Here is a 24,514-nt window from a genome sequence, read left to right on the forward strand (position 1 = left end):
CTAGAAGCTGTTGCTTCGCACAGCCACCACGGCTTGCTGGACAGTACAAAATTGGTATGAGAGTTCTGAACTGGCTGCACTAAAGCACCTTTCACATTATTATTATTAGGATAGCAATTATATGGACACTCTCGGCTGGATTTTTCCCCGGTGTTTACGCCATTCAAGAAAGAAAAACAATCCAGAAAAAGACTTCTGTGTGCAGAATTGAACGTCCGACCACTGAATTGTGAGTGCTAGGCATTAACCACTGAGCCACAAAGGATCACCTCCTTCAACGTTCAAACGGCAAGCTATTTATATAGCTACCACTTACTGTTGCCGATGGCCATCTCGGTGGAACTGTAGTGTTTTCAGCACTACCAGCGAGATGGCGCCATGAGAACTTGTTGCCAGATTATCATGACACACCAATAGGCACTCTTATCTCCCACGCATCCGTTATCCCGTGGAGACAAGGGGGATGGACACTCACTCGCGCACCCTTATCTCGCGGTGGAGAGAATTGTATGCCTTGGGCTCTCACCGGAACGATTCTGTTGTACAGTCAGCTTCCGTTGATACGAAGTTCGCGGGAACCACGAAAAGCTTCTAATTAGACGAACTTCCGATTAAGTAAAGGGGACAAGAAACTTTCTTTATTGCTTTAAACCTGACAGTTCTGAAAGAAAGCAGTCTTTCATCATCTTTTGCCGAACCTGGCTGTGGCTAGAAAGTTTTCCAAGCACTACACATGTCGAAGTGCTTCTTCAACATTGTCTTCTTCAACAAAATATAAAAACCGCAGCACAAGAGAAAGACCAATAGCAACATTGGTAGTCCTCGTTGGCAGTTCCTTTCTATGCCGTCGTTCACTAGCCAAACCATCTGCACAATTTTTTTGTTCATTAGTGGTTCACATGTATTGACATGGCTGTCCACGGCAAGGACTTTTTCAAGACAGACATCGCTAAAAACGGCACCATAACTACCGTCACCAAGTTCACCTGTTCGCGCTTGATGAAATTCGAGAGAGGGTTAGGCTTGGTGGTCAGCTTCTTTCAAGATTTTCGACTTTCATCGCGACGTCAAGCATTCGTTAGGGGCCATAAGTTTTCATTATCAAACGTCGCCACCACAACGTTCTGAATCAGCTGTGGAAACACTGCGGAATCAACTCACAGTGTGTTGGCGAACTAGTTGCTTTACCATGCTATATATTTGAAGAGTGCAACTGGACACGGACTGGCCAGAGCACGCAAACACACACATGGCGCTGTGTCTTTTCTGCCTGCATTCAGTCGTGCTTCTCTAACTTCAACAAGACTTCAACCCACCGCGTGGCTAAAGCACTCGACAAATCACAACTAAAGACCTAGTTAGCCGATGTGATCAATGCGATGCCCCAGCATTGATTAAACAAAATGGCAGCTTCATGAACCGTAGTGCTGCGGGCAGTGGCAATGCTGACAACAGCGCAGTCCAACAGTTGTCCTCGCGGTCTTGTCACATGAAAAATTACCACTTTATTAAAAGATTACGGCCATTTCGAGGTTCTCGACTGAGAAACGGTTTCTAGTTAACCAGCATAATGGACTTTTAACTTTGAATTAACGAGCATTTTTTCCTATAGTTGTGCATGCAAAATTGATAGATCGACTTCTTGACTTCTAATTACCCAAAAATTTCAATTAGGCAACTTTGAATTAACAGGAGTCGATTATAGTTACCGTGCACACAAAGGGCACTGCACTCGTTGCACTGTCTCCGTTTGCAAAAAGGGCGCGCTTTTCAGACACAGAGAAGTAACAACTGAGATGCTTATTCACGTTCATCTGTACCTATGAGTGAGCCCCGCGAATGTTGATCTTTGCATGTCACAAGGAGAGTCGTGGTCTATGTCAAATTACAGAAAGTGATTGCACCTAAATACTCGGCAGAGCACGCACCCTTACATTAAAACCAAATCAAATTATTTTCTAGGCTATGCTCGCCACTAATAATCGGTCAGAAGTGGCCCCGCATTTAGCACTACCAATCAACACATGCATCTCAAATTTCGAAACTTAGTGTTAGGGGTCCTTTAACGCGTAGGTAGTAGTGCTGCAGGTAAGTGTGAGGAGCTTCGAAAAAGAAAACACTCTGAATTTTAAATAAAAAAATTGTTCTAAAAATAAGCTGTGCACTCACTAAGAGGCACTCTTCTTTTGTTTAGTATTGCTTTGTTCGAATCTGTGGTGTCTTTTAACTAGTGAAAACATGTACCCTATTGTTCACAAATGACGGCCACTTGCAAGATACCTTAATATTAGCCTTCTTGGTGAGTTTACATCTTTAAAGTGTAGACTACTTTAGGAGCCCGGCATGTTGTCTATCGAAGCATCTCATCTGATGTGATCACGCTCACAGTAAAGCACTCATTACAGGTCATAAGGTTAGCAGTGCTCAAAACTGAGTTGAAATGAGTGCATAAGGTATGAAATAACATATCTAACAACTAGCAAGAAGCGATGGCGAAAATTAACTGTAAATTGCTAAAAACATTTTGAAAACTTGAGCTTACTCTGAGGCCTCACCGTCTTGCCGTGCGGCACATAAAATCTTGGAAATTGTTGTTCTGAAATTGTGGGTAAACTTATCAAGAAGTTGTCATAAATTGTGATTTGAAATGACGAGTAATTTAACAAAGAAATTGTTACCATGCCTCTGTCACATGGCAGTGTGCACTCTCGTTTGTGTGTTAATTGATGACAGCCTGGAAAAAAATTTTGCCAAATGAAAGCAGACAGGCTTACTTTTGAACCTCATCATTTCGGGTACAAACAAGTATCATAGTAAGTTGATGTACTTTTCTTTCAAAGTACACTGTTCTAAGAAAGTCAGGTCAAAAACAATTTTAATCATGTGTTTCTGGTGCAACATAAGAAAATTTACTGACATAAAAAAACTTGGTAAACACTTTCCTAACACGGAGTTGAGAAGCTCCCATCCAATGCTCATCTTGTGTTTCAGCGGCATCCTGAGGGCGTCGCCACGGTGACCTTCAAGGAGCCTGAGGAGGCAGATGCCTGCATCGGCAGAATGAACGGCCGATGGTTTGCCCAGCGCCAGTTGTCGGCAGAGACCTGGGATGGTCGAACACGCTACAAGATTTTTGAAACGGAAGAGGAACTTGAGGAACGACTGAAAAAGTGGGACGACTTCTTAGAAGCCGATGACGACGAAAAAGCCAAAAGCAGCTCTTCAGACCCATCAGCCGTTCCATCGACGTCCGCGCCAAAGAGAGAGGCAGAAGACAGCATAGAGGCTGAAAATGGTGCCAGCGCACAAAAGAGGCCTAAGACAACAGAAGAAGCAGATTGAATGCACTTCAGATGGACTAGCTTAATTTTTTTTATTTGTACATATATTGAGGGTTGCTGTTTGGCTGTTAGTAAAGAAACGAGAGAGCACTTGTTTTCTTTTCTAGGTCAGACATGTTGACTATATAATGAGCATGCTCTGGCTTAAATGGTGGGAAAAAGCTTGGTTTCCAGTGAGACTGAGCAATAAATACTGGTGATGTACATTTGCCAACAGCGGTTTTCTTTATTCTCAGCAACAGTCTGTTAACATTGTTTACAAAGTGACAAGATTAGGACAAAAGCAGTTAGTATAGTTTCCTTGGTACCATAGCACCTGGTGATCTCATACATGGTGTTTGAGATTTGCACTGATTTGGTATGTTTAATCTTTCTATAGATAGAGTTATCTCCTGAACACACTGTGACTTGGTGCATGTTGGAAGTCCTTGTACACTACTCCGGATCCAAACAGGACATCAAATTTTTAGTGTAACGACTGGTATGAGCAATTGTTTAAGCTAACCCCTTCATGTTGCGGCAACTTTGGTCTTATAACATAATTTTGGCTGTAATTCACGCTTCTAGTCAAAATTACGCCTCTGTGCTGTGAACGGAAGACGGTGGAAATAAAAGTAGTATGTGCATTCAGCATCATCATCACCAGACTATGCCCACTGCAGAACAAAGGCCCCCCCCCCCCCCCCCCACGTTGCGTCAGTCAACTCGATCTTGGGCTTGCTGCTGGCTCTTTATACCCGCAAACTTCTTAATCTCATCTGCCCACCTAACTTCCTGTTTCCCCCTAGCCCGCTCGCCTTCTTTTGGAATCCAGTCTGTGATCCTTCATGACCAGCCTTCTTGCCTTCGCACTAGGTGCCCTGCCCATGACTATTTTTTTTGTTGATTTCGAATATGATGTCCTTAACACTCCGTTTGTTTCCTGATCCACTCTGCTCTCTTCTTGTCTTTTAAGGTTACACCTACCATTTTCCTTTCCATCGCTCATTGTGTTGTCCTGAATTTAAGCTGAACCATCTTTGTAGTCTCCAGGTTTCTGCTCCCTAGCTAAGTACCAGCAAAATGTAGCAGTTATACCGTATTTACTCGCATAATAGGCGCACTTTTTTTTCAGAAAATCCGGCTCGAAGTTAGGGGTGCGCCAATTACGCGGGGTAAAATTTTCGAAAATTTTTTCAACTCGGTTCTCGCGCTTTAAATATGCACACTTGTCAAGTAAAAAGGCGACTTTATCGCTTACCAATTAATTCAGCATAAAACAAACATACCTACGTACCTTTTAATGAACAAGCGAGAGCCGTCAACTGCACACACACACGTAAAATTTATTTACACAAAAGTCGTAGCTGTTCCTCCTTTTCCCTATTCGGAGTCTGAGTCGGAGATCACACATTCATCCTCACCGAGCGAGGATTCGTTTTCGGTGTCCGAATCATCCGCACCCCACAACATGTCATCCTCACTCGCATCCAGTGCGTTCGAGATACCCGTCTTCTTGAAGCTTTTCCTGACGACTTCGTCGGAGATCGCCTGCCACGCTTCCACGGTCCAAGCGCACAGCATTTCCACAGGCGGCCTCTTAATCTTACCCCCTGTAGTCAGCTGATGTTGTCCTCCAGCCATCCAGGTGGTGTACAGCCTTCGAACATTGTCCTTGAAAGGTTTATTCAAGGACACGTCCAAAGGCTGCAGTATCGATGTGAGGCCGCCCGGAATCACTGCCAGATCTGTGCGCAGCTCCTTTAGCTCATCTCGTACGCGGTCTACTAGGTGCCCACGAAAACTGACCAGGACAAGCATGGACGGCAACAACAGACCACCCGGCCGCCGACCCCAGACTGTTTTCACCCAATCCACCATGAGTTCCGCGCTCATCCAGCCTTTTTCCTGGACTCTGACGTAGATGCCTTGAGGGAATTTTGCCTTTGGGAGCGTCTTACGTTTAAAAATAACGTAAGGCGGTAGCTTACGCCCATCCGCTGTCACCGCCAGCATTACGGTGCATCGTTGTTTATCAGCGCCAGACGTTCTGACGATGACGCTCCGTGCACCTTTCTCCTCCACTGTCGTGTTCCACGGCATATCAAAGCAAAGGGGGGTCTCATCAGCGTTGCCGATCTGGGACAAAATGAAGTCTTTCTGCTGTCAGAGCTTTAAAACAAAACTGTGGAAGTCCACCACTTTGTCCTCATATGCTGCGGGCAAGCGCTGGCACAAGGTGGTCCGCCTTCGCAGTGCGAGGCCATGGCGCCGCATGAAACGAGTTGTTCATCCGGAGCTGGCTTTGAACTCTTTTGCTTCGATGCCCTGCGCTCGGGCTATTCTGCGCGCCTCAGTCTGCACGATATCCAACGACACAGCACAGCCGTCTTGTCGTAGCTCCCGTACATGCCGGACCAGTTGCTCTTCGACGTTCGGATACCTGCCGGTCTTGGCACTGCGGAAAGCCCGTCGTGTCTTCTTCGTCGCCTTAAGTTTTTCTTCTTGGTCCCTCCAGTACCGAATACTGGTTTCTCCAACGCCGAAATGCCTGCTTGCAGCCCGGTTGCCGTGCTCCAGCGCGTACTGCACTGCCTTCAGTTTAAACCCAGCCGTGTAGCTCGCGTACTTCCCCATGGTGGAACCAAAGTTCAATACACGACCACAACATACGCACACCGCTTGCAAAATGGCGTTTCTTTCTTTTTCTCTGATGGTGGTGATGGCGATCGAGCCCCCGGCGTTGTACACGTGACCTCCAAAAAGCGCGGCGATTTGGGGGGTATCAGTAATTGATGGAACAGCCGTTTTTTTTTTTCGCTCATGGACGCTTTTTTTTCAAGTTTTATTTCGACAAACACGTTGGTTAGGTCGTTGCACTTCGAATTTTTTTTATTTGCTCGTCGATTTGCCTTCTTTTTTTCTTCAGGGTATGGGGACCGCGTTCCAACTGTACCGCTGGGGGGTAGAATCGTTTCTGATCACGGCCAAGTTCGGGGTGCGCCTATTATGCGCGGAATTAAAAAAAAATCGAATTTTTTTTTTTTTTTAAATCGAAAAAATCGAAAATCGAACCAGCTAGTTGGTCCCCAGCCAGCCAAGTGCGGGCGGGCGACGTGAGGACATCCGGTGTATCGACACCCATCCACCTAGATTAGAGTCCGCGACACGGCTGTCACGCTGCACGGCTTAGTCATCTTGCAATAATGGTTTGGGCTTGCAGCCAAAATGGCGCCACCATCGTGTGCGTTCGTGCCGTTCGCAGAACATCGTATCGAGGCCGGTCCTTTCGTCTCACTCTCTCAGACCAAGAGGTCGAGTGCTTGAATAAGAGAGCGAGAGGAGAGGACAGCGACATGTGTTTTAGTCGGTCCAACAAACGGACTGGATTGTTTTGGTTGGCTGTGAAGAGAATTGGGAGGGGCAACGGAGAGGTTAAAACCTGGCCCCCGACTCCTCGCGGGCGTTCTAATCGCAGCAAACAGTGCTCTGTACTATCGGCTCTGCCGAGGCAACATGCGATGGTCCCAACGGTGAAAGAGTCTTGTAAATATGTACATAATTTCCTGTACATAAAGTCGAGTTGTTGAATGTATCGAGAGGCGCTGGTCTCCATCCCTGAACAAGCAGCAGCAGCCACGACAAGACAAGACGGACACCATGCAACCAACCTTCCACTCCCTTCTATAGCAACAGCTGCTACGCAGCTGAGAGAGCTCTGCTCAAGGGAACAGAGGGAGTGGGTAGAAGGTTGAGTTTCACTCTGCGCATATCTCTCTCGAATCAAGTTCTTTTTTGTTATCCATGAAGGCTATGTATAGTGATTGGATGTGTTCGGAACATTTCTGTATCCCCTGATCGATAATATGATTGTGTTCGATTGTGGAGTAGTGTTGCGATTGGGGTTTTCAGGCACTGGAGGTCCGGGATGAAGTTGTCGAGGCAGGAGGAAGAGAGAATTGAAGAGGGTTTATTTACATTATATACAAGGTGCACGCTTTCGTACATGACGAGCTCTTTCTTACATGGCGAGCTCTCGAATCTGGCGTTCCTCTACATGGCGCTCCTTCCAATGAGCCGGGTGGCTCATTATAAAAGGTATCTGCTCCCCAGATCCCTAGATCAAGGAACACGTGCAGATGGTACTGACTGCCAATCACAGATCACACACAACTGGCGAGAGGGAAGAGCACGCATAGCCCACGTGAATGTCCAATATTTAGGCGTGACTCTGCAGTCCAAGGTGGCGCCAGTGGGGCTCTTCCTCGTCGTGTGTGTTCCGCTGGTCGAAGGGTCCCAAACTCATGACAGCATACTTCAAAGGGTCCGCTGAACTGCTCGCTTAATTAGCGGGGCGATTTGCGGCGGTCGTCGCGGTCTCTTCCAAGGAAGATGCTGTATTTGTTGTCCTCTCTCGAACGGCTTACAGTGTCGTGGTGACACGACATCTCACCCTCCGGCCAGGAGGGACAATGCCTGGTGGTCATAGGCAGCCGGCCGGTCGGCTACTTGTTTGAGGATCCAAAGAGCGTCGCTCCCTTGTCAGCTCTGGCGCCAGTCACAACAGTAGCTTGTACGAAATCCTGCTTGATTGTTTAGTTGATTGTATTCTAATGTTCAGTTACTGACTGGATTCCCAGAGAAGGGAAGCGGGTTAGGGGGAGACAGAAGGTTAGGTGGGCAGATGAGATTAAGAAGTTTGCGGGTATAAATTGGCAGCAGCAAGCACAGGACCTGGTTAACTGGCGGAACATGGGAGAGGCCTTTGTCCTGCAGTGGACATGGTCAGGCTGATGATGATGATTCTAATGTTCTCTTAATTCTGTTAGCAATTACCTTTTTTAAATACCTTTGTAAATAAGACAAAGAGCAAGCTGATTGGCCTGTAATTCTTGAAGTCTTTGTTGTCCCCTATTTTATGGATTAAGATGATGTTAGCATTCTTCCAAGATTCTGGTAGGTACCCTCCTCTTCACTTGACACTTCATAAACAGCAGACACTTTATATGTACATAACTTAGCCTTAAATTGTCCTGTTTCCATCCATGAGTGGTGTACAGTATATTGAACATACACATCCACTTTCATGCTCGTCAGTAAAATTTCAAGCTCGGCCATTCTTTATTGCAAAAGTAGATGTTTTCCATTTGCTTTGAAACACAGCTGCTTTGACTGGGTAGATGGGCAGAGGTAGTCAAGCCGGATTAATGAACTAAAGGAGCATTGCTAGTGAGGCACAAAAACTATATTTACTGTTGTTGTGATCAAGATTTGAAAGTTTGTAAAAGCTTGCTTCCAGAGTTATACATGTATAGAACAAACTTCAGGTGATAATTACAGCTTTTGCGGTATTGGACAGGAATGGGGTTCGTGTTGCAGAGTTAATAGTATCTAGATAAACATAGAAAGGTTGGATATTGAGTGCCCCTTATTCTTCTTATAACGGACGTCTCTCTGTCATTGTATAGACGGGTGGACACAGTATAGACAGCATGGAAATCCTGTCAGATAAGTGATTGGCAGACACATCTTTTTCTAGATGTGTCAGGATGCAGCAATGAAGTTTGGAGCACTTGTAAAGCTTCCTTGCGTTCTTGAGGAACACTACCACTGTGAAAATGGTCCATCATTTAGAATAACCATTGGCAGTGCTCCTATATTCAGCCTGTCGAACGTGCTCATTGCAATGTGTCCAGCAATTGCGAGCACATGGTGTCTTATTGTTTTTGTACTTGGAAGCTAATCTAGTGAGCTAGCATCACTGGCGTGGAAAGGAGCTATTGATTGAAGCCATTTCATGGCATTGCGATTGCCGTTCTCTTGAACGTGCCAACGCACAGTTTGTTGCACTCATTAGAAAAGTTCTTGTTTGAAAAGAATAACCCTATCCTGTTGCCCCTTCTACTCTACATACGTACTGTTGTGTACCACTATATTAAGAAGGTCAAAAAACGACGAAGTGTAACAGCTTCTGCAAGCTGTTACACTTTGCCGTAAAAGCCCAATATTGCATAGATAATTAGTCGATTGCAGTAAGACTTTTTTTTGGGGCCCCGCAGTATGCTTGCTAATTGAAATTAAGGCAAAATGTAAGAATGCAAACAAAAAGAAAGGATTTGGTTGAGTTAGCCCTAACTTATTCCTATTGTTGTTCATGTCTGTATCCGAAGCTGGTAATCGAACGGAGATGGGGAAAAAAGAAAACTACAACACACAGAGTGAAGCATCAGAACACTCGCCGCACTAACTAGCTTGGACCCAGCCTCTGATTTAGAGTATGTGAACTATGCGCATATATAGAGAAACAAATAATTCAGTTGTCATTTTGAGTTCTTTCTGTTTTAGGGGCGAAGCTCCTTAGGGTCGAGCCATGTCTTCGCTCTAGAGTGGATATGTCCCACAGGGGATGCGAGATGGCAGTACTTCGAGTGTTCACTAGATGGACGCACAGACGGACGGATGACCCGACATACTAGGAGACGGACAAACGGATGGACGTACGCACGGGCAGATGCATGGATGGTCGCGCGAACGGACAGATGCAAGAATGAACGGACAGGCTGATGGCTGCTTAGCCCTACTCATCATCAATCACACCGTGTATATGCTGTGATTTTTTTATATATTGTTTTATGAAAAAGGCCATGGTTAGTGAGCTAACTCATTCATTTTTTTTTCTTTCATGATTATGATTGGTATATCAATTGCATTCAAACATGCCAATAGAATCTGGGCACTAGGGCCGAGTTTTGAGATTATCACTTTTGGAGATACAGTCCAACCTAACGTTACTAGGTTCTAGTAACGTTGGTCCAACCTCCTAATAACGAACCTAGATATAACGATCTATCGGTTAGAGCGACCGTGATTCGATGCACTTACGAATTTGCTATGCTACCCTTTGAAACTGAGTCCACATATAGCGAACATTTTTCAAAGCCTCTTACTTTTACAACCGAACACTTCCGACATGGTTGCGGTAAACATACGACGCATACGAACCAAGAAAGAAATGTTTCAAAGAAGGCATTCTTAAGCAATCAGGTGCCGCTCGCGTGTGCCCCGCTGCAGTTTACATGCGAAGAAGATATCGTAGACCGCGACGAGCACTGCACGCACATTTCGGACGTTGCGAGTGAGGTCACTCACTTCCCGGACGTTTTTTCAGCGGCAGAATGGAAGTGAGGGAAAAAAACACTTATAAAGAAATGGGAGACAGCATAATGACTTGCGGTCAGCTTTCGCATGGCAATCTTTTCTAACGCCGCTCTCGGCACCTACGACCGGCGACGATTAGGGTGATCAAGAATGCCTTCGAACGCAAGAAGCTATAAATGCGAGAAGTGATAACAGATGTCGCATATAACTTCAGTGCGATGCTCAACTCTCCAACACCATGTGCCGCAAAAGGTTTTCCACCTTTCAAAGATAACGGCAGAGACCGGTCGATTATAATAACGATTTTCGCGCAGTTGCAGCGGTGCCTTAATGGATAAGCATCGGAAAAGAGGGATGGTGAGTTGGCCGGTGGCGATGAAGGTGCCGCTGACTCATCGCCGGGAGCCTCATCACACCATCTGCAGATAGCTGCTCTGCGGAGTGACTGCTGTACAAGCGCGTCATGCTGCCGTTCGCAAGTTCGCCGCCGCGTCGTGCAAGGCAGCTTGCCCGTGTTGCTCACAAAATTCTACTTCGTGTTAACGAACGGGCTACCTTGCAGGCTACTCGCCGCACCCGAGCACGATCCCCAATGAAGCATGCGTAAAGAAAGCGCGAACGCGCGCATACATTGGACTCCAAGGGAACTGGCATGCGACGGTGAGAGCGGAGTGAGCGACGTGCTGCACGCAACTAGCCAAGGATGATTGGTCCGACACGACGCGGTACCGCGCTTCAGTGGAACAGCGCGAGTTTATCGCGAATGTGGTTGAATTCACTCGTGAGCAAACAGGTGCCGTTTATCACGCGAAAAGGCCTAACTGGTCAGCGGAGGGGTTTGTCATACTTTTGACTAAAAATACACAGAAAGAAAAAAAGGTTTGGCCACTCAGGGGACGTTGTTGTGGGCGGGTCCATATACCACGAACTAGCTGTATAGTGGCCATTTATCGAGGCACTTTAGAGTTCGTTATAAACGGCTTCGACTGTATATATTGCCAAGATCCTCCTGTATGTGCTGATTTACTGGTTAGCAAAACAGGGAATATGATGGTGCCGTCTAGCATTCATGTGGACATGAGTTTCACGCCGCAGTGCTCTGCAGTGCTCGTGACGTGCCTGGGATAAATGAACACATCTTTTCATTGTTGCTTTGTGGTAAGGTCTCGCATTTTAGTGGCGTGGGCAGTAGCTTATACCATTGTTCCATGAGAAGTAATAGTAATTGATCGATCTTAACGTCTCAAATATTAATGGCGGATGTACGCAGCATTTCCTTTTCTGAAACTTTCAGTGAGCACTAGTTCGTTCTGTTTTTAATGTCCGTTGTTTTACGAGTGCATGACGTTCCTTTGCGCACTTGGTTAATAATTACCCTATTGGCTAGAGAGATCCTGGGATGTTCAGATGGTATCGCTGAGGCCGGTCGGCACAACTGAACTCTGCAAGTGTACCGTTTAAACTACATTTAATGAAATCATGTTTTCTTCAAACGTTATATACTGCACGTTACATAATAGAAAATTAATGGTGACAGCTTCTTTAAAGTGTTTCATATCTCAGGTTGCCAGAACCAAGCACAGCAACGGCATAAATGCAATGGTACTGTCATAAATGCCGCACTCGAGCTACAATGTTGTCAAAGGTTATTCTAAATCACTGCTCAGGCCGTTATGTGCTTGTACTTTTGCATTGCCAGATGTTCGAAAACACCAACGGCCAGTGCAATAATGTCGTCATGGCCAAGTGTTTGGTTCAGTTATTGAGCACCTTGGCATCCACGTGATGCAAGACGACAGTCACGGAATGCCATGACTTTGGAATATAACCTTTATGGTATAGCTTTGATATATTTCAATTATCACATTCCGGCGACGAGCGTATTCCTGTGACGGCAAAAAGAGGGCAGTTAAATCAGGAAAAGAGTTACACAAGATAGACACCATGGCGACAGAGAAAGCAGATATGACGATGTCAGAAGCGAATGACCACCTTTTAGGGCGAGCAAGGGAGATCTGAGGCTGTGGTACTGAAGAGAGACAAAACGAGTTGTGCACGAGCACTGCTGACAACCGCATGATTAGCGAAAAGTTCCATTCCAGGGTGATATGAGACGCAATCGGAAGAACCACAAATTTGACAATTAAAACATGCCTTGAATGGCAACACGAGCAGTTCATGTGGCTCAAGGTTTGACGTGCCGTGAACTTGCTGTGCGTAAAAAAATGTCAAACAGCGGAGTCGTCACTTAGTTCAGTTTGCGGCATAACACTTCGTTTATTACACAAATAGCAGTACCTGTGTCGACAAGTGCAGTTGTGGCGAAACCGTCAACAAACAATGCAAACTCGTTAGAAGGCGACAGATGAAGCCGGTTGGCCACGTGGTAGGGTGCACGGCTTTTGCGTATGTCAGCGGTGCAGTAACTTACATTGGGGACACGGGCGAAGGGTGAGCCTTGACAACTTGCGTCTGGATAGCACGGTGAAGCTAGTGGCCTCTCGTTGATGATGGCCACAAGAAATAACTGTCGAGCAGCTTCCTCCCGCATGTTTGAGGCATCAGTGCGGTATAGTTGGAGCCACTGCATCTGCACTCCTGAGCCGAAGGGTCCACTGTTTACGATTAGCGCGACGTGTAGAAATCCGCTGCTTGCGCAGCTCATCAATACTTTGACAGAGCTGAATCACCACGGCCGTAATGGTCTGTGGCTCTTTGGCCACATCCATATGCCTTTCATTATAGTATTTACTCTGTCAGCCTCCGTGATACTCGCATCCACTCACATACAATCACATCCTCAACGTAGCTCGTAAAGCTCTCACCATTTCATTGAAATCGTCCCCGCAGACCATGTTCTGCGCGAAGCTTGCACATAGTTGGACCACCGAAAAACGAGGTCACGTTCTCTTTAAAAACCGACCAGGTGGGGATGTCGGCTTGGTGGTTGGTGAACCACAGGTTCGCCTAATCTCCGAGGCAGAAAATGACATGAGTCAGCTTCACAGGGTCATCCCACTTGTTAAACGCGCTGGCACGCTCGTACACTGCCAGCAAGTCCTCGCCATCTTCAGTGCCGTAGTAGACTGGTATGCTACGTAGACGAAGTAAACCAGGGCGCATGACCGACGGTGGCGTCGAAGAGACTTGTGGGGAATCGACGCACTCGGTCATTCCGGAATTAAATGGCAGTTAACGGCTGCGGAGCTCCAGAACGTGAAAGGGGCTTAGCCAGCACCCCCACCAAATACAACTTGTGAGTTCGCCAACAAAATCATATTCTAATTGACGAAGCATATTAGCCACAACAGGCTGGTTGTCTTGTCTTGTCGCCTAGAAGATCTTGGCTAGTACCCACAAGGGGGATTGGCCACACTGTACCTTATGCAGAAAACCCGTCGAGCACGAGCCACACGAACGTCAACATCTTCTTTCTCGCTGGCATTTTGAACAAATTCGTCAGCGCGAACAATTCACTTTAAGTGCAAACTTGATTAATGAGGACCGCTGTCACTTCCCTAATATACATTGAAGGAATGTTTCAGTTGATTTGTTTGATGGTTTAACTATTATTTCTAGACATGCCGCCAAAGTGGGTTAGAGCCACTTGAAACAGATATCACCCCCATCATCACCACTACCACCTCGCGCTCACATTCGCTCCCTCTCGCACTTCGTGAGGCCGGAAGAATGAGCAGCTCGACTCTAACGATGGTGTCGTCCTCTTCGAACGAGGGAGAGACGACGAAGCCCCGGCGCTCCGCCACGACTCGCCTGGTCGCTTGGCTTCCAGTCGTCATGGTAGTGGCGCTCTTCATCTGGGCCTACTACGTCTACATCTTCATTTTCTGTGGCTCCCTGGTCAAGGACGACTTGCAGCGTGTGGTGTTTGGCGGCGTCTTTCACCTGCTCCTGCTCCTGTGCTTCTGGTCGTTCGTGCAGACCACCGTGACCAGCGTGGCGCCCATACCACGTTACTTCGCGCTCAGCGACAGCGACGAGCGGCTTATGGACCAGTGCGCTGACGAGGAGGCGCGCTACGAGTTCCTCGAGATCCTGGCCGACAGCAGAGGAGTGCTGACACGAGGCCCCAATGGGTTGGTGCGCTTCTGCGACACCTGTAAGCAAGTCAAGCCCGACCGTGCCCATCACTGCTCCCAGTGCAAAAGGTAAATGGCCCATGTCCCTTTTTGCGACGGGAAAGCGGGAGGCATATCTTGCTATCATATCAGCAGTTGTCGAACAAGGAATACATCATGCTGGGCTCGTTGTTCTCGCAAATAGCTAAGACGAGTCCTTTCGGCGAAATTTTGCATGTATTCACATGTCCAACTTTTTGAAGCAATGCTGACTGCTGTTTAACTCCTTAGTGTGGCGCGTCTAACACCGCAGTGAATTGGCGTGATTCCACAGTATTTCCTCGAAATGCAATAACTGCTACTATATTACTATATACACTACTTAGTATAGCTACTGATGCCGCTATTATTACTTCTGCTACTGAAAGCCTGAGTATGAATTCACTCACAGCCTTGTAGTAACAGTAGTAACGATAGCGTCATAGGTCTAAGCATTGTTTGAAGTTTATACTAAAATATAGTTTACAAGAAGTTTTTGATGAAAGTATTATAGGCACGTGGCGGGTATCATAATTTTCAGCTTATTCCTTTACCAGCCTAAAAAAATACAAAAAAGCGAACGCGTCATTGTCTCCTGGCGTTTCTCGTCGTTCCGGAGCATTTCTTGATGTCAGAGGCCGCGGGCAGTTTGCGTGGTGTAATTAAGGCACTAACCGTTGATTGGTGCGTATACGATAAATATGGCTCGAGAATTGTCTACTATCTTGCTTTTTCATTCAGTCGCCGATCCTTTCTTCTTTGGTTCACATTACCGTCATGCACAACAAACTGACTGGTTTCACTTCGACTGCGCAAACGGAGGTAGCAGCGTGCAGCTGACAAGCATGAAACCCTGACAGGCGGGTGTGGTTCTTGATATGTGAGGTTTAACGACGTCCCGAAACCACCATATGATTATGAGAGACGTCGAAAGGGAGAAAACCTGAAATTTCAACTACCTGGGGTTCTTTAACGTGCACTCAAATATGAGAAAATGGGCCTACAGCCTCATCGCCTCCATTGAAAATGCAGCCGCCACAGCCGGGATTTGGTCCCGCGACCTGCTGGTCAAAAGCCGAGTACCTCAGAGACCACCGCTGCTAGGCACACTGGCCGCAAAGGAGCGACACAAAGAGAAGAGATAGGATAGATGGGGTATACGGTCTATGGAGTCCGAGAGCGGGCCATCACTCGGAGAGAGCTACACGGTGTCAGGAGATCGTGGACGGCGGGGCAATCGGCGAGAGCTACGCTCTCGCGGTCGACACAACCGTTGAGCGCAGAATACAGCAAGCGAATTCCTGATATGCGCAATGCACCAAGCCATGGTGGTCTAGTGGTTAAGGTACTCGGCTGCTGAACAGCTGGTCGCGGGATGAAATCTTGGCTGCGGCGGCTGCATTTATGATGAAGGCGGAAATGCTGTAGGCCCTGTGCTCAGATTTGGGTGCACGTTAAAAAACCCCAGGTGGTCCAAATTTCCGGAGCCCTTCACTACGGCGTCTCTCATAATTATATGGTGGTTTTGGGACGTTAAACCCCACATATCAATCAATATGCTCAATGCATAGGGCTAATGTTGGGCACGTCCGTCTTTATGAGAAAATAAATGGCGAGGAGGTGATATTGCCTGTAGGAAGGGTAGTAAACGTAAAAAAATACCAAGCTCTCGTCATTGAACTCTGAGTTTCAGGGGCCCATTAAAATTGGCTGTTTCTGATGCTATGTTGCGTATTTTTTTTTGTATACACAAGTAATACAAATGCGCTCTTGTACCAAAATTATCTTGAACATGGCGTGATTTTCCTGCACCATTGCCAGCCTAAAGATTTGCTCCATGTCACAAAAGCTGATGTGTATTGTAAGTACTACAAATTGCGTGTAACTGTTACCAAAACGCATACCTGAGAGCCACAAAAAAAAAAAAAAAAGCCACGCTTCTACACGAAGAGTATTCGCCTCGAGATATAGAGTGGTGTCGCCGCCTGGGCGCCAGTGGCTGAAGCGCGCCTAGTGTGAACAGCTCCCTGCATCGTCTGCTAGCCACAAAAGGCTAACATGTGCGCGTACGTCAGGCTCGTCCTCAAACAACGGTTTGTATCACTCTGATACAGCAAGTTTAAAACTGTTTGTGCGTTTGCCTATAGCGCAATCTAGAGACACCGTCCTTTCTCGACTGTACATGCACTGCAATAAGATCGGTTCGGGTCACGGTGTAAGACAATTAGGTACTTGCCGAGAGTGCTGTGTATTGTCATCGTACCCTCCTTTCACCAGGATCATGATGGTGTAGGTGGGGCTCTCTAATTGTAGCACAACGTAAAGTGCACTCGGCGCGTCTCAAAAAGGAGGTGTAATAAATATTGTGTGAATGCACCGTATTAGCGGCTTAGTGTTAACCGAAGTGTATTTTGTTGTGTGTCTAACTGTGGTGCCTTTTCTTATCGGATGAGCTTTAATTTCGCTAGAGAAAACTTTTTATTGTACGATATTGGTCTCACTACAGTGAAATATTTGTCTAGTAAATTCTGACACTTCGTTATTTAAATTATTCCTTACAAAAAACAGGAAACAGAATCACGTGGAGGTTATTAAACTTGAGTAGCCCTGCGCAATCTTAACATTGTTCCAAATTTATACAAATACACCCATGTGCTAAGATCCAAGTTCGCTTAAAAAAGGTAAAAAATAATCAAAAGCGTGCCTCACAGTTATGCCGTATCATTTCAAGTGAAACGTTCATTAGTTTGCACCGTCTTGAGCGCTTTATTGGTGTTATAGACTGATGGAAGAAGTGGGCATTATTTGTTTGAAAAAACAAAATAAAATATACTTTTGTCCCATCCAATCATTGAACCTTGGTTGCATCACTGCTGTGTACGTCATAAATCTGAGAACGCTGCGTGGTGAGCAGCCACGTAGTTTTCCTGAATAAAATTTTCAACTTTCAACGTTAACTTTTATGGAGAACTCAATTAGAAAATGTGCGGATGCGTGTTCGTGGCTCTCACGCCAAAATGTATGTAATTTCTTTCCTTTTGTTATTTTAGTATCCAGTGCCAGCATGCATGAAGCAAATATTAAATTCAGTCGCACTACAGCAGTGCTTATTAGGCGGGTCACAAGCTGCACACTTACAAATAAAACTGCAAGGCACTTGACATCACACGAAAACACAGACACTTGCCAAGTGTGAACATCCCTATCAATGGCAAGTTGCGTTTCTCTCACAAGTAATAGTAACGTTCTGCGAGCTGCGCCCATCCGTTCTACAATGGACGACATATATAGTACGAGTATAGGCTGCTGTCAAAACATTTTATTTGCCGTCAATCGACTCACACCACTCACAAAAAAGCGCCGCTGCATACATTGTATATATGTGCGCCACCGGCAGCCTATTCCCACTAGCGTGGTGACGGTGCTGCCACCCATAGGCCGATCTCGGGGCGAATACGGTAGGCGGCTAGCTGGTAAGACATCGTACACATAAGATTGCGCCAACAAACAGGACACGATAAGAATGACGTAAACGGGACTAGCGCTGCGCTGGTCTGGCCCACATTAATTTTTATTGTGTCCTGTTTGTAGCCGTATATAGCTTTATGTTTTACATCACCGTGGAGTCAATGCATAGCAGCCGAAACACTGGGGACGGTTCTTACCGTGAATCACCCGTGACAATGCCCACTCTGACATGTAAATGAGTGACAACGTGTGTGTACAGCATGTACAATATGTTCTTGTCGCTGAGCCTCCGCATCCTGCACCTTCAACTTCGGGGTAGCTTGCTTCGGCGTTGCCGTTTTGCCGCTTGCATATAGTAGTATACATTTGTTGTTAGTAGCCCACGCCTGTCCACTAAATGTTATTTGTGGTTAGGCGCTATAGACACTGCGTATGTAGCAGCTGCTGCAAGTCACGGAAAAAGGCAGATCATCCGTACATGCTTCCAGGTGCATACCAAAGATGGACCACCACTGTCCGTGGTTCAACAACTGCGTCTGCTTCAGCACGTACAAGTTCTTTCTGCTAACGATATTCTACGTGGTCGTACTGAGTGTGTTCGGACTGCTGAGCGCGACGCACCACGTCGCCGGAGCGTGGACGAACCACGCCGCCTCCGACGTCACGCTGCACGCGACCTTCCTGTACGTGTTCGGCGTAGTGCTGTCGCTATCGCTGGGCTCCTTCCTCTACATGCACATCACCATGGTCTGCAGCAACGTCACCACTCTCGAGGACCTGCGGCCGCACCCGTTTAAGGATAGGAGGTAGGTCACGCGGTGGCGCCATTTGCTTATCTATAGCCTATATATAGACCATGAAAGGGCTAACTCTGTATAATGGGGTCTCACTTCAACTAGCGAGCTGCATGCAGTCAACTAATTCAGTCCTGCAACTGCGAGGATAACGGGAAAGGTTAAAAAGGGGGATGGGGGAGGTGACATTTAACAAAGTGTCACCTAACGCTACACATTTGCCATGGATGACTTCAGAGGGGTGTTAGGCGATATTAATTGAGAAATTTATCGCTACTAATATCTCCAATGACTTTATTTTAAAGCACGGTTGTTAAATATATCGATTTCGTTTCGCAGTTGTGCTTCAACACAAGACGACCCATAGTGTGCCTCGCGAAAAAGCGACGCTTGAGACAATAAATCCCGGAAGTGTTGTTTATTGGGCTAGTTGGTCAAACATAGTAAAAAGTAAAAAGAGCTCAAACTATAGAAACGAACGCAAAAGTAACAGACAGGACGAGCGCAGTGCTTGTGAAATATTTAGATTTTGTCCCTATGTTGTCTCAACACATGATGGCCGCATGGCGTGCTGGTCCTGTGATTTCTTCGTTCGTCTTTTCTATAGTTTGAGCTGTTTTTACCTTTTATCATGCTAGAAACCAATCCCGTCTATGTAAATATCGTGGTGGATCTCTGCGCCGTTTACCAGTTCTCGCTCCGAATCCCAGCGCTGATCACCAGTTGTTGCGGACCGGGGTCTACCCGATCTTTTGTGGTAGCGTGGCGCAACTTCGGGTGGTGGGAACGAACGCTGACAGGATGAGGATACGAAAAACAAACAGGTTTACGGCACTATTTACACCTATTTACAGCATAGGAAGGTTAAGAGTTTCACAAACCACGAGCGTGGTGGTTGAACCGATACATGGTTCAGAGCGACGTCCAGCACTCTGCGGCGTCGTTTTAAGCCCTGTCGGGCTCCTCCTCCATGATTCGAATACCAATCACACACAAAACACCGCCCACAGGCCATCAGTGAATAACACACTGTCCGCCGAATAGTTATTGCATCTCCCAACTCAATGCTCTGAGAATAGGGGAATAGGGTTCTCTCCCGGGACAATTTGACGGTTAGGTTGCTTCTTCCGCCTTTCCCTGGAAGGGCAGCCAAGGAGCAGATACTTGAATCGCGGAGACACGACCTGTGCGGTCGGTCTGCTTCGCCGCCTTGCTAAACAAGCTGGCCCGGAGGAATTGCTTGTAGGGACATTGGCTCACGGACCGTCTTCTAATCCTTTTGTCGCTTCCCGCCGCTGGATCCGAGAAACTGGGGCTCTGGGCGTGGGAGCGCTGCCCGGCTATGTTTCTCAGCGACAACATGGCGCCTACTGACGACGGTCATAACAATAACCCGTACAAGACATTATCAGCCGCAACAAGTAGTGAATGGCTGTACCATTTGGCAATGTCGCAAACATTTCATTTCTCGTAAAGCCACCGGCCGTTATAGAGACGTCCGCGGGCGGCTTGTTTGACACCCTTTTCTTTACAAGCTCGGCACCACCGAAGAGGACGAAAAGAACGAGAACATACTTGTTTCTTGGCGCCATGTTATTGTTTTGAATAAATACTAACTCGCCCGATAGTGATTCCTACTTAACAGAAAGTAGGACGCAGTTCGTGAACAAAGGAATACGCATATAGAAGCGGACCTGCGTCAAAATAGCATGCGCGTACAGCTATAAAAACAAACACAGTTCGGGTAGACGAAGCACAAGGCGATGGAGGGCACAGATTTGGGGTGGCCTGCGTGGGAACACGTATAAATGTACGGTTAAAAGCTTTGTCATAGAGGAGTGTTAGAGCTGATATTACAATGCAAGAGTAAAAAGCAAGTCAACAATATTGGCGTTTCCGGTGCATAGAGAGCAACGGATTGGTATTGAAAAAAATACGGTGCCCAAAAGTTTGGCTTAGATTGCACACTGTCAATGTTTTTTTTTCAATACACCGTATTTCAAGTCAAACTGTTCATGTGACGTTTGTTGTACCGATTGCAGCTATCGCTAGTCACCAAATTAAAATATTGGTTCTACGTGCCGAAACCTTCGATCTGCTTAGGAGCCATTGCCTGCAGCTAGGGCATAGAGATTGACTCTAAGAAGCTTCAAGACCTTTATTGTGCATTGCAAACAAAAGTACAAGTGCGTTTATTTTTTGTAATATTATCAGGACTGAAGTCCACTCAATATATATAGACAATCCTTTTTTTTTTCAATCGGAGATGCGCATGAATATAGTGTATTAGTTAGAAAAATGTCTTGGCGCTGTGCAATCAATTCTGTAACTTCTTTCATATTACCTCACCTCAACAATGTTGCAGCAGAAGTGGAGGCGATACTAAATACATATAGTGGAAGAACATGCTTTTTTTTTTTTCTGGCTGGTGATGACAGCGAGATCAAACAATTTGTGATTCCATTTGAAGTCGCTGGGCCTGGAAAGGTTAACTTTTATTTCCGTTTCAGAAAACGAGTGCCGCAGTCTAAATCCAGCCTGTAACGTTAACCATTGTAGAGCAACTTGACCCTTACAGAGCTACCACGGCGTTTAATATAGCGGCCACGTTTTTAAATTTACTACGTGAATAGAACACGATCGTTTGAGAGAGCAGTGTGCGGCTTGCTCCAGTAGCGCAAAACTGAAGCCAACAGCTGAGCGGATGAATGGCTCAGCCATGTTTTGCTAGACAATTTTTCTAGATACACAAAACTAGTTATGCCAATATTTTTCGAGAGATGGAAAGGTTTCTCTAATAGTACTAAGTACTACTAGACTTGGCTATTCTGCTGTTTTGATCGGTTACCCACACTACGCTCGTGTCTAATGGTTAGCTCTTGCTGCACATTCAGTGATTGTAGTCACGTGACTATTTGTTACCTGAGTGTATGTGATTTTTGCCGCTATTGACACTAGTTGTAACGGAATGTTAAGCGACTTGTCACGCGATTGTATGTTAAGTGATCTTGTGTGATTTTTGTTTGCGGGACTAGATGCTGCACGATGTTACGTAATCTTTAGTTGCGTCAGTAGTAACGTGATTTTACATCATTTTAGTCACGTGGATAGTTGCGGATGTTACGCTATTTTCAGTCACGTGGCTGGCTGTTTTTTGAAGTAAGTGATTTGTATTCGCGTAAGATTACTCGATTTTAGTCCCGTGACTATGCATAGTTTCATGATGACACATGATTCAGCAAAGTTATCTTACGTGATTATAGCCCCATGAATAGTTGTTTTACGTTATGTAAAGTAATTTTTGTACAGATTCGCTCGTCATAATTATTCAGCACAAACAGGCGCACTGTGTTGTGGTAATGAAGCAGAAGTTAAAGAGGATGAAGCGAGTGACGATGATGATATTCCTGTTAGCACTACTCGGTGCAACGAAGAGCTTCTGGAGCTCCGCTCAGAGGTTTCGAATTGGTTTTCTTGCTTGAAACTGTTAAAATATTAAAAAAAACGCCAGGCCTGCGCGGTAGGCGCAGCACAGTCAAAGTGAAAGCTAGAAGAGCAGTTTTCAGAGCATTTTCAAAACACTGATTGAGTAACTGCTGCAAGCACACTTGCTGGGTACCCAGTACAGCAATATATTATTATCTGGGTAGTAGACCGGCATTTGCTATGCTATGCCTGAAGTGGGTATGCGCGACAGTAATGGGTGATCAAGTACAAATTTTTGTAAGGGGTTGGAGCATTGGACGACCCACTCGTAGTGCTATTGACATTGTGTGACACCTGATTGTTCTTTTGCTGTTCTAAAACGCTTTATTACACGTATTCACGCGATTCCTTTCCCGACATCATTTTTGCTTATGGCAAGTTTGCGAACAAGTCCCAAGCACCGGCGTGGCTCAGTGGTAGAATACTAGGCATGCACGCAGTGTACACGGGTACGAGCCCCACTGTGTCCTTGGTACTAGGGACTTTTTTTTTTCTTGTTTCATGCGCTAGTGGTTACGGACCTCGGCGGTGGTGGCGGCGGACAACTACGGCGCCGCGCGTGACCCGAGTTGTGATCTAAGGCATTTTTTTTACAGCCGAAGGTGTTATAACAACTTTCCCTGTAAAAAAAAAAACTGCCTGGTCAGAGCAATGAGGTACGCACTGAGAATAAAAGTAGCACCGTGTGAATTCGCATCTGCCTCATTAAGAAGTGTTAACAGCGCATAGAACAAATAGGAAAAAGACGAGACAACAGTAGTAACAGCGCTCTTTACCTCTGTTGCCTCGTCGTTTTCCTAATCGTTCTATACGCAGTTAACACTTTTTGAAATGAATAATACCCATCAACATGCCCTTTCATATCTGCCCTTACAAAGGGACTCCTTCGACGTGGGCTTTTGCAACAACATCGCTGAGGTGTTCGGTCACCGCAAGGCCCTCTGGTTTCTTCCTGTCTTCACGGCGCTTGGAGACGGGGCCAGGTTCCCGACACGACTGCACCCGGACCGAAACGCGTATGCTCCTCCACTTGCGTCGGTGGTGGTCGAGTCGCCGAGGCCTTCCGAGACGGTTGCTCCGGTGCCCGCGGTAACCGCAGCTGCAACGCCTCCGGTCGTGGGTCTTCATTCGTGCCGTTATCCGGTTCCATCCAGCGAGTCGGTGGCCCAGACGTCTTCGACGCCTCCACCCCGCCCGCCACGTCCCGTTGGACGTCGCGCCCGATTGCCCCCGTTGGCCATCACCATTGTGCCGAGCAGCGAGACGCCCGCGTCACAGCTTCACTCGACGGACAAGAAGGACGTAACAACATCGGTGCCGCCACCGACAACATTGTCGTCGGCGGAGGTGCGATGATTCGCACAGGTACATTTCGCGCCTGTCATGCCGACGCCGGAAGTTAACACTTTCGTCCGTCCGGGGCTGACATGCGCTCGATGCTTGTGCAGTGCGTCAAGATCCTCGTTAAGAAACAATCAGTGTGGAAGTAAACATTTCGTAGATTCATTTTGCGCAGGGCGGCTAACGTACGGTTTCCGACGACTGTATTGTGTCGGCAAAATTTGCTGTTGAGTACGCTAACATGACTCAAAACTGAACTCCACTACTTCACTTTCATATATCATTCTGACCAGCACATTTAACGTACATGTATTTCAATATTAGGAGTTCTCTCGTCAGTTTTCGTAGCTATGGGACCTTTGAAAGTAATGCATATCACTAAAAATATTACACTGTATGCGAAGAAACGATATAAAATTGACTTATAATGTATCTATAAGCCAGATTGGCCATTGTAATGAAAAACTTTTTCTGACTCAAATTATTACATGGCATGCAGAAGCCCTATCAATTCCGTATTTCCCTTTTATGACAGAACATGAACGTGTGGGGGCCAGTGAGGGGGGTATGTGGTGGGGGCGGGGGCAGGAGATGAGGCATGTAACTGCAACGTAGCTTTGCCATGTCGGCCACCGGAGTTCACCCTATATAAGAGCAACACACTTATCGAACAGTTCGATTGTCTGTCTCGGTTCATCAGGGGCCAGTAGTGTCGGCTGTGGACGCGAAGGTGGCGGGTTCAATCCCGGGCGTGGTGGCAGCACTTCTACGGAGGCGAAATGGCGGAAGCCCGTATAGACGGTTTCGGTGTTTGTAAACAAACTGGCTC

The 24,514-nt window shown here is 46.5% G+C and overlaps 2 protein-coding genes across 2 annotated transcripts in view; both read left to right on the forward strand.

Annotated features, from left to right (window-relative positions):
- The window catches only part of barc (RRM1_TatSF1_like and RRM2_TatSF1_like domain-containing protein barc), a 44,050-nt gene extending 40,495 nt beyond the window's left edge, over positions 1–3,555 (forward strand). The window contains exon 7 of the mRNA XM_037425015.2: positions 2,992–3,555. Within this exon, the coding sequence (XP_037280912.2) occupies positions 2,992–3,342 (351 nt within the window). The 3' untranslated portion in view covers positions 3,343–3,555. The remainder of the gene's footprint in view (positions 1–2,991) is intronic.
- A 497-nt stretch (positions 3,556–4,052) lies between these two features.
- On the forward strand, positions 4,053–24,229 carry LOC119173690 (palmitoyltransferase ZDHHC20-B-like). The gene is made up of 3 exons (XM_037424482.2): positions 4,053–14,647; positions 18,553–18,870; positions 23,223–24,229. Exons 1-3 carry the CDS (start codon positions 14,169–14,171, stop codon positions 23,698–23,700), a joined length of 1,275 nt encoding a protein of 424 aa, XP_037280379.2. The 5' UTR covers positions 4,053–14,168; the 3' UTR covers positions 23,701–24,229.
- Positions 24,230–24,514: the final 285 nt, after the last annotated feature.

This window comes from Rhipicephalus microplus, chromosome 5 (genome assembly GCF_043290135.1).
Source record: "Rhipicephalus microplus isolate Deutch F79 chromosome 5, USDA_Rmic, whole genome shotgun sequence".
Taxonomy (NCBI): domain Eukaryota; kingdom Metazoa; phylum Arthropoda; class Arachnida; order Ixodida; family Ixodidae; genus Rhipicephalus; species Rhipicephalus microplus.

Excerpts from the sequence above, each read along its gene's own strand:
- LOC119173690 (XM_037424482.2), top strand. The coding sequence starts at position 14,169 with ATGAGCAGCTCGACTCTAACGATGGTGTCGTCCTCTTCGAACGAGGGA. Across the intron at positions 14,648-18,552 it reads CACTGCTCCCAGTGCAAAAG|GTGCATACCAAAGATGGACC; the intron begins GTAAATGGCCCA and ends ACATGCTTCCAG. Across the intron at positions 18,871-23,222 it reads CACCCGTTTAAGGATAGGAG|GGACTCCTTCGACGTGGGCT; the intron begins GTAGGTCACGCG and ends GCCCTTACAAAG.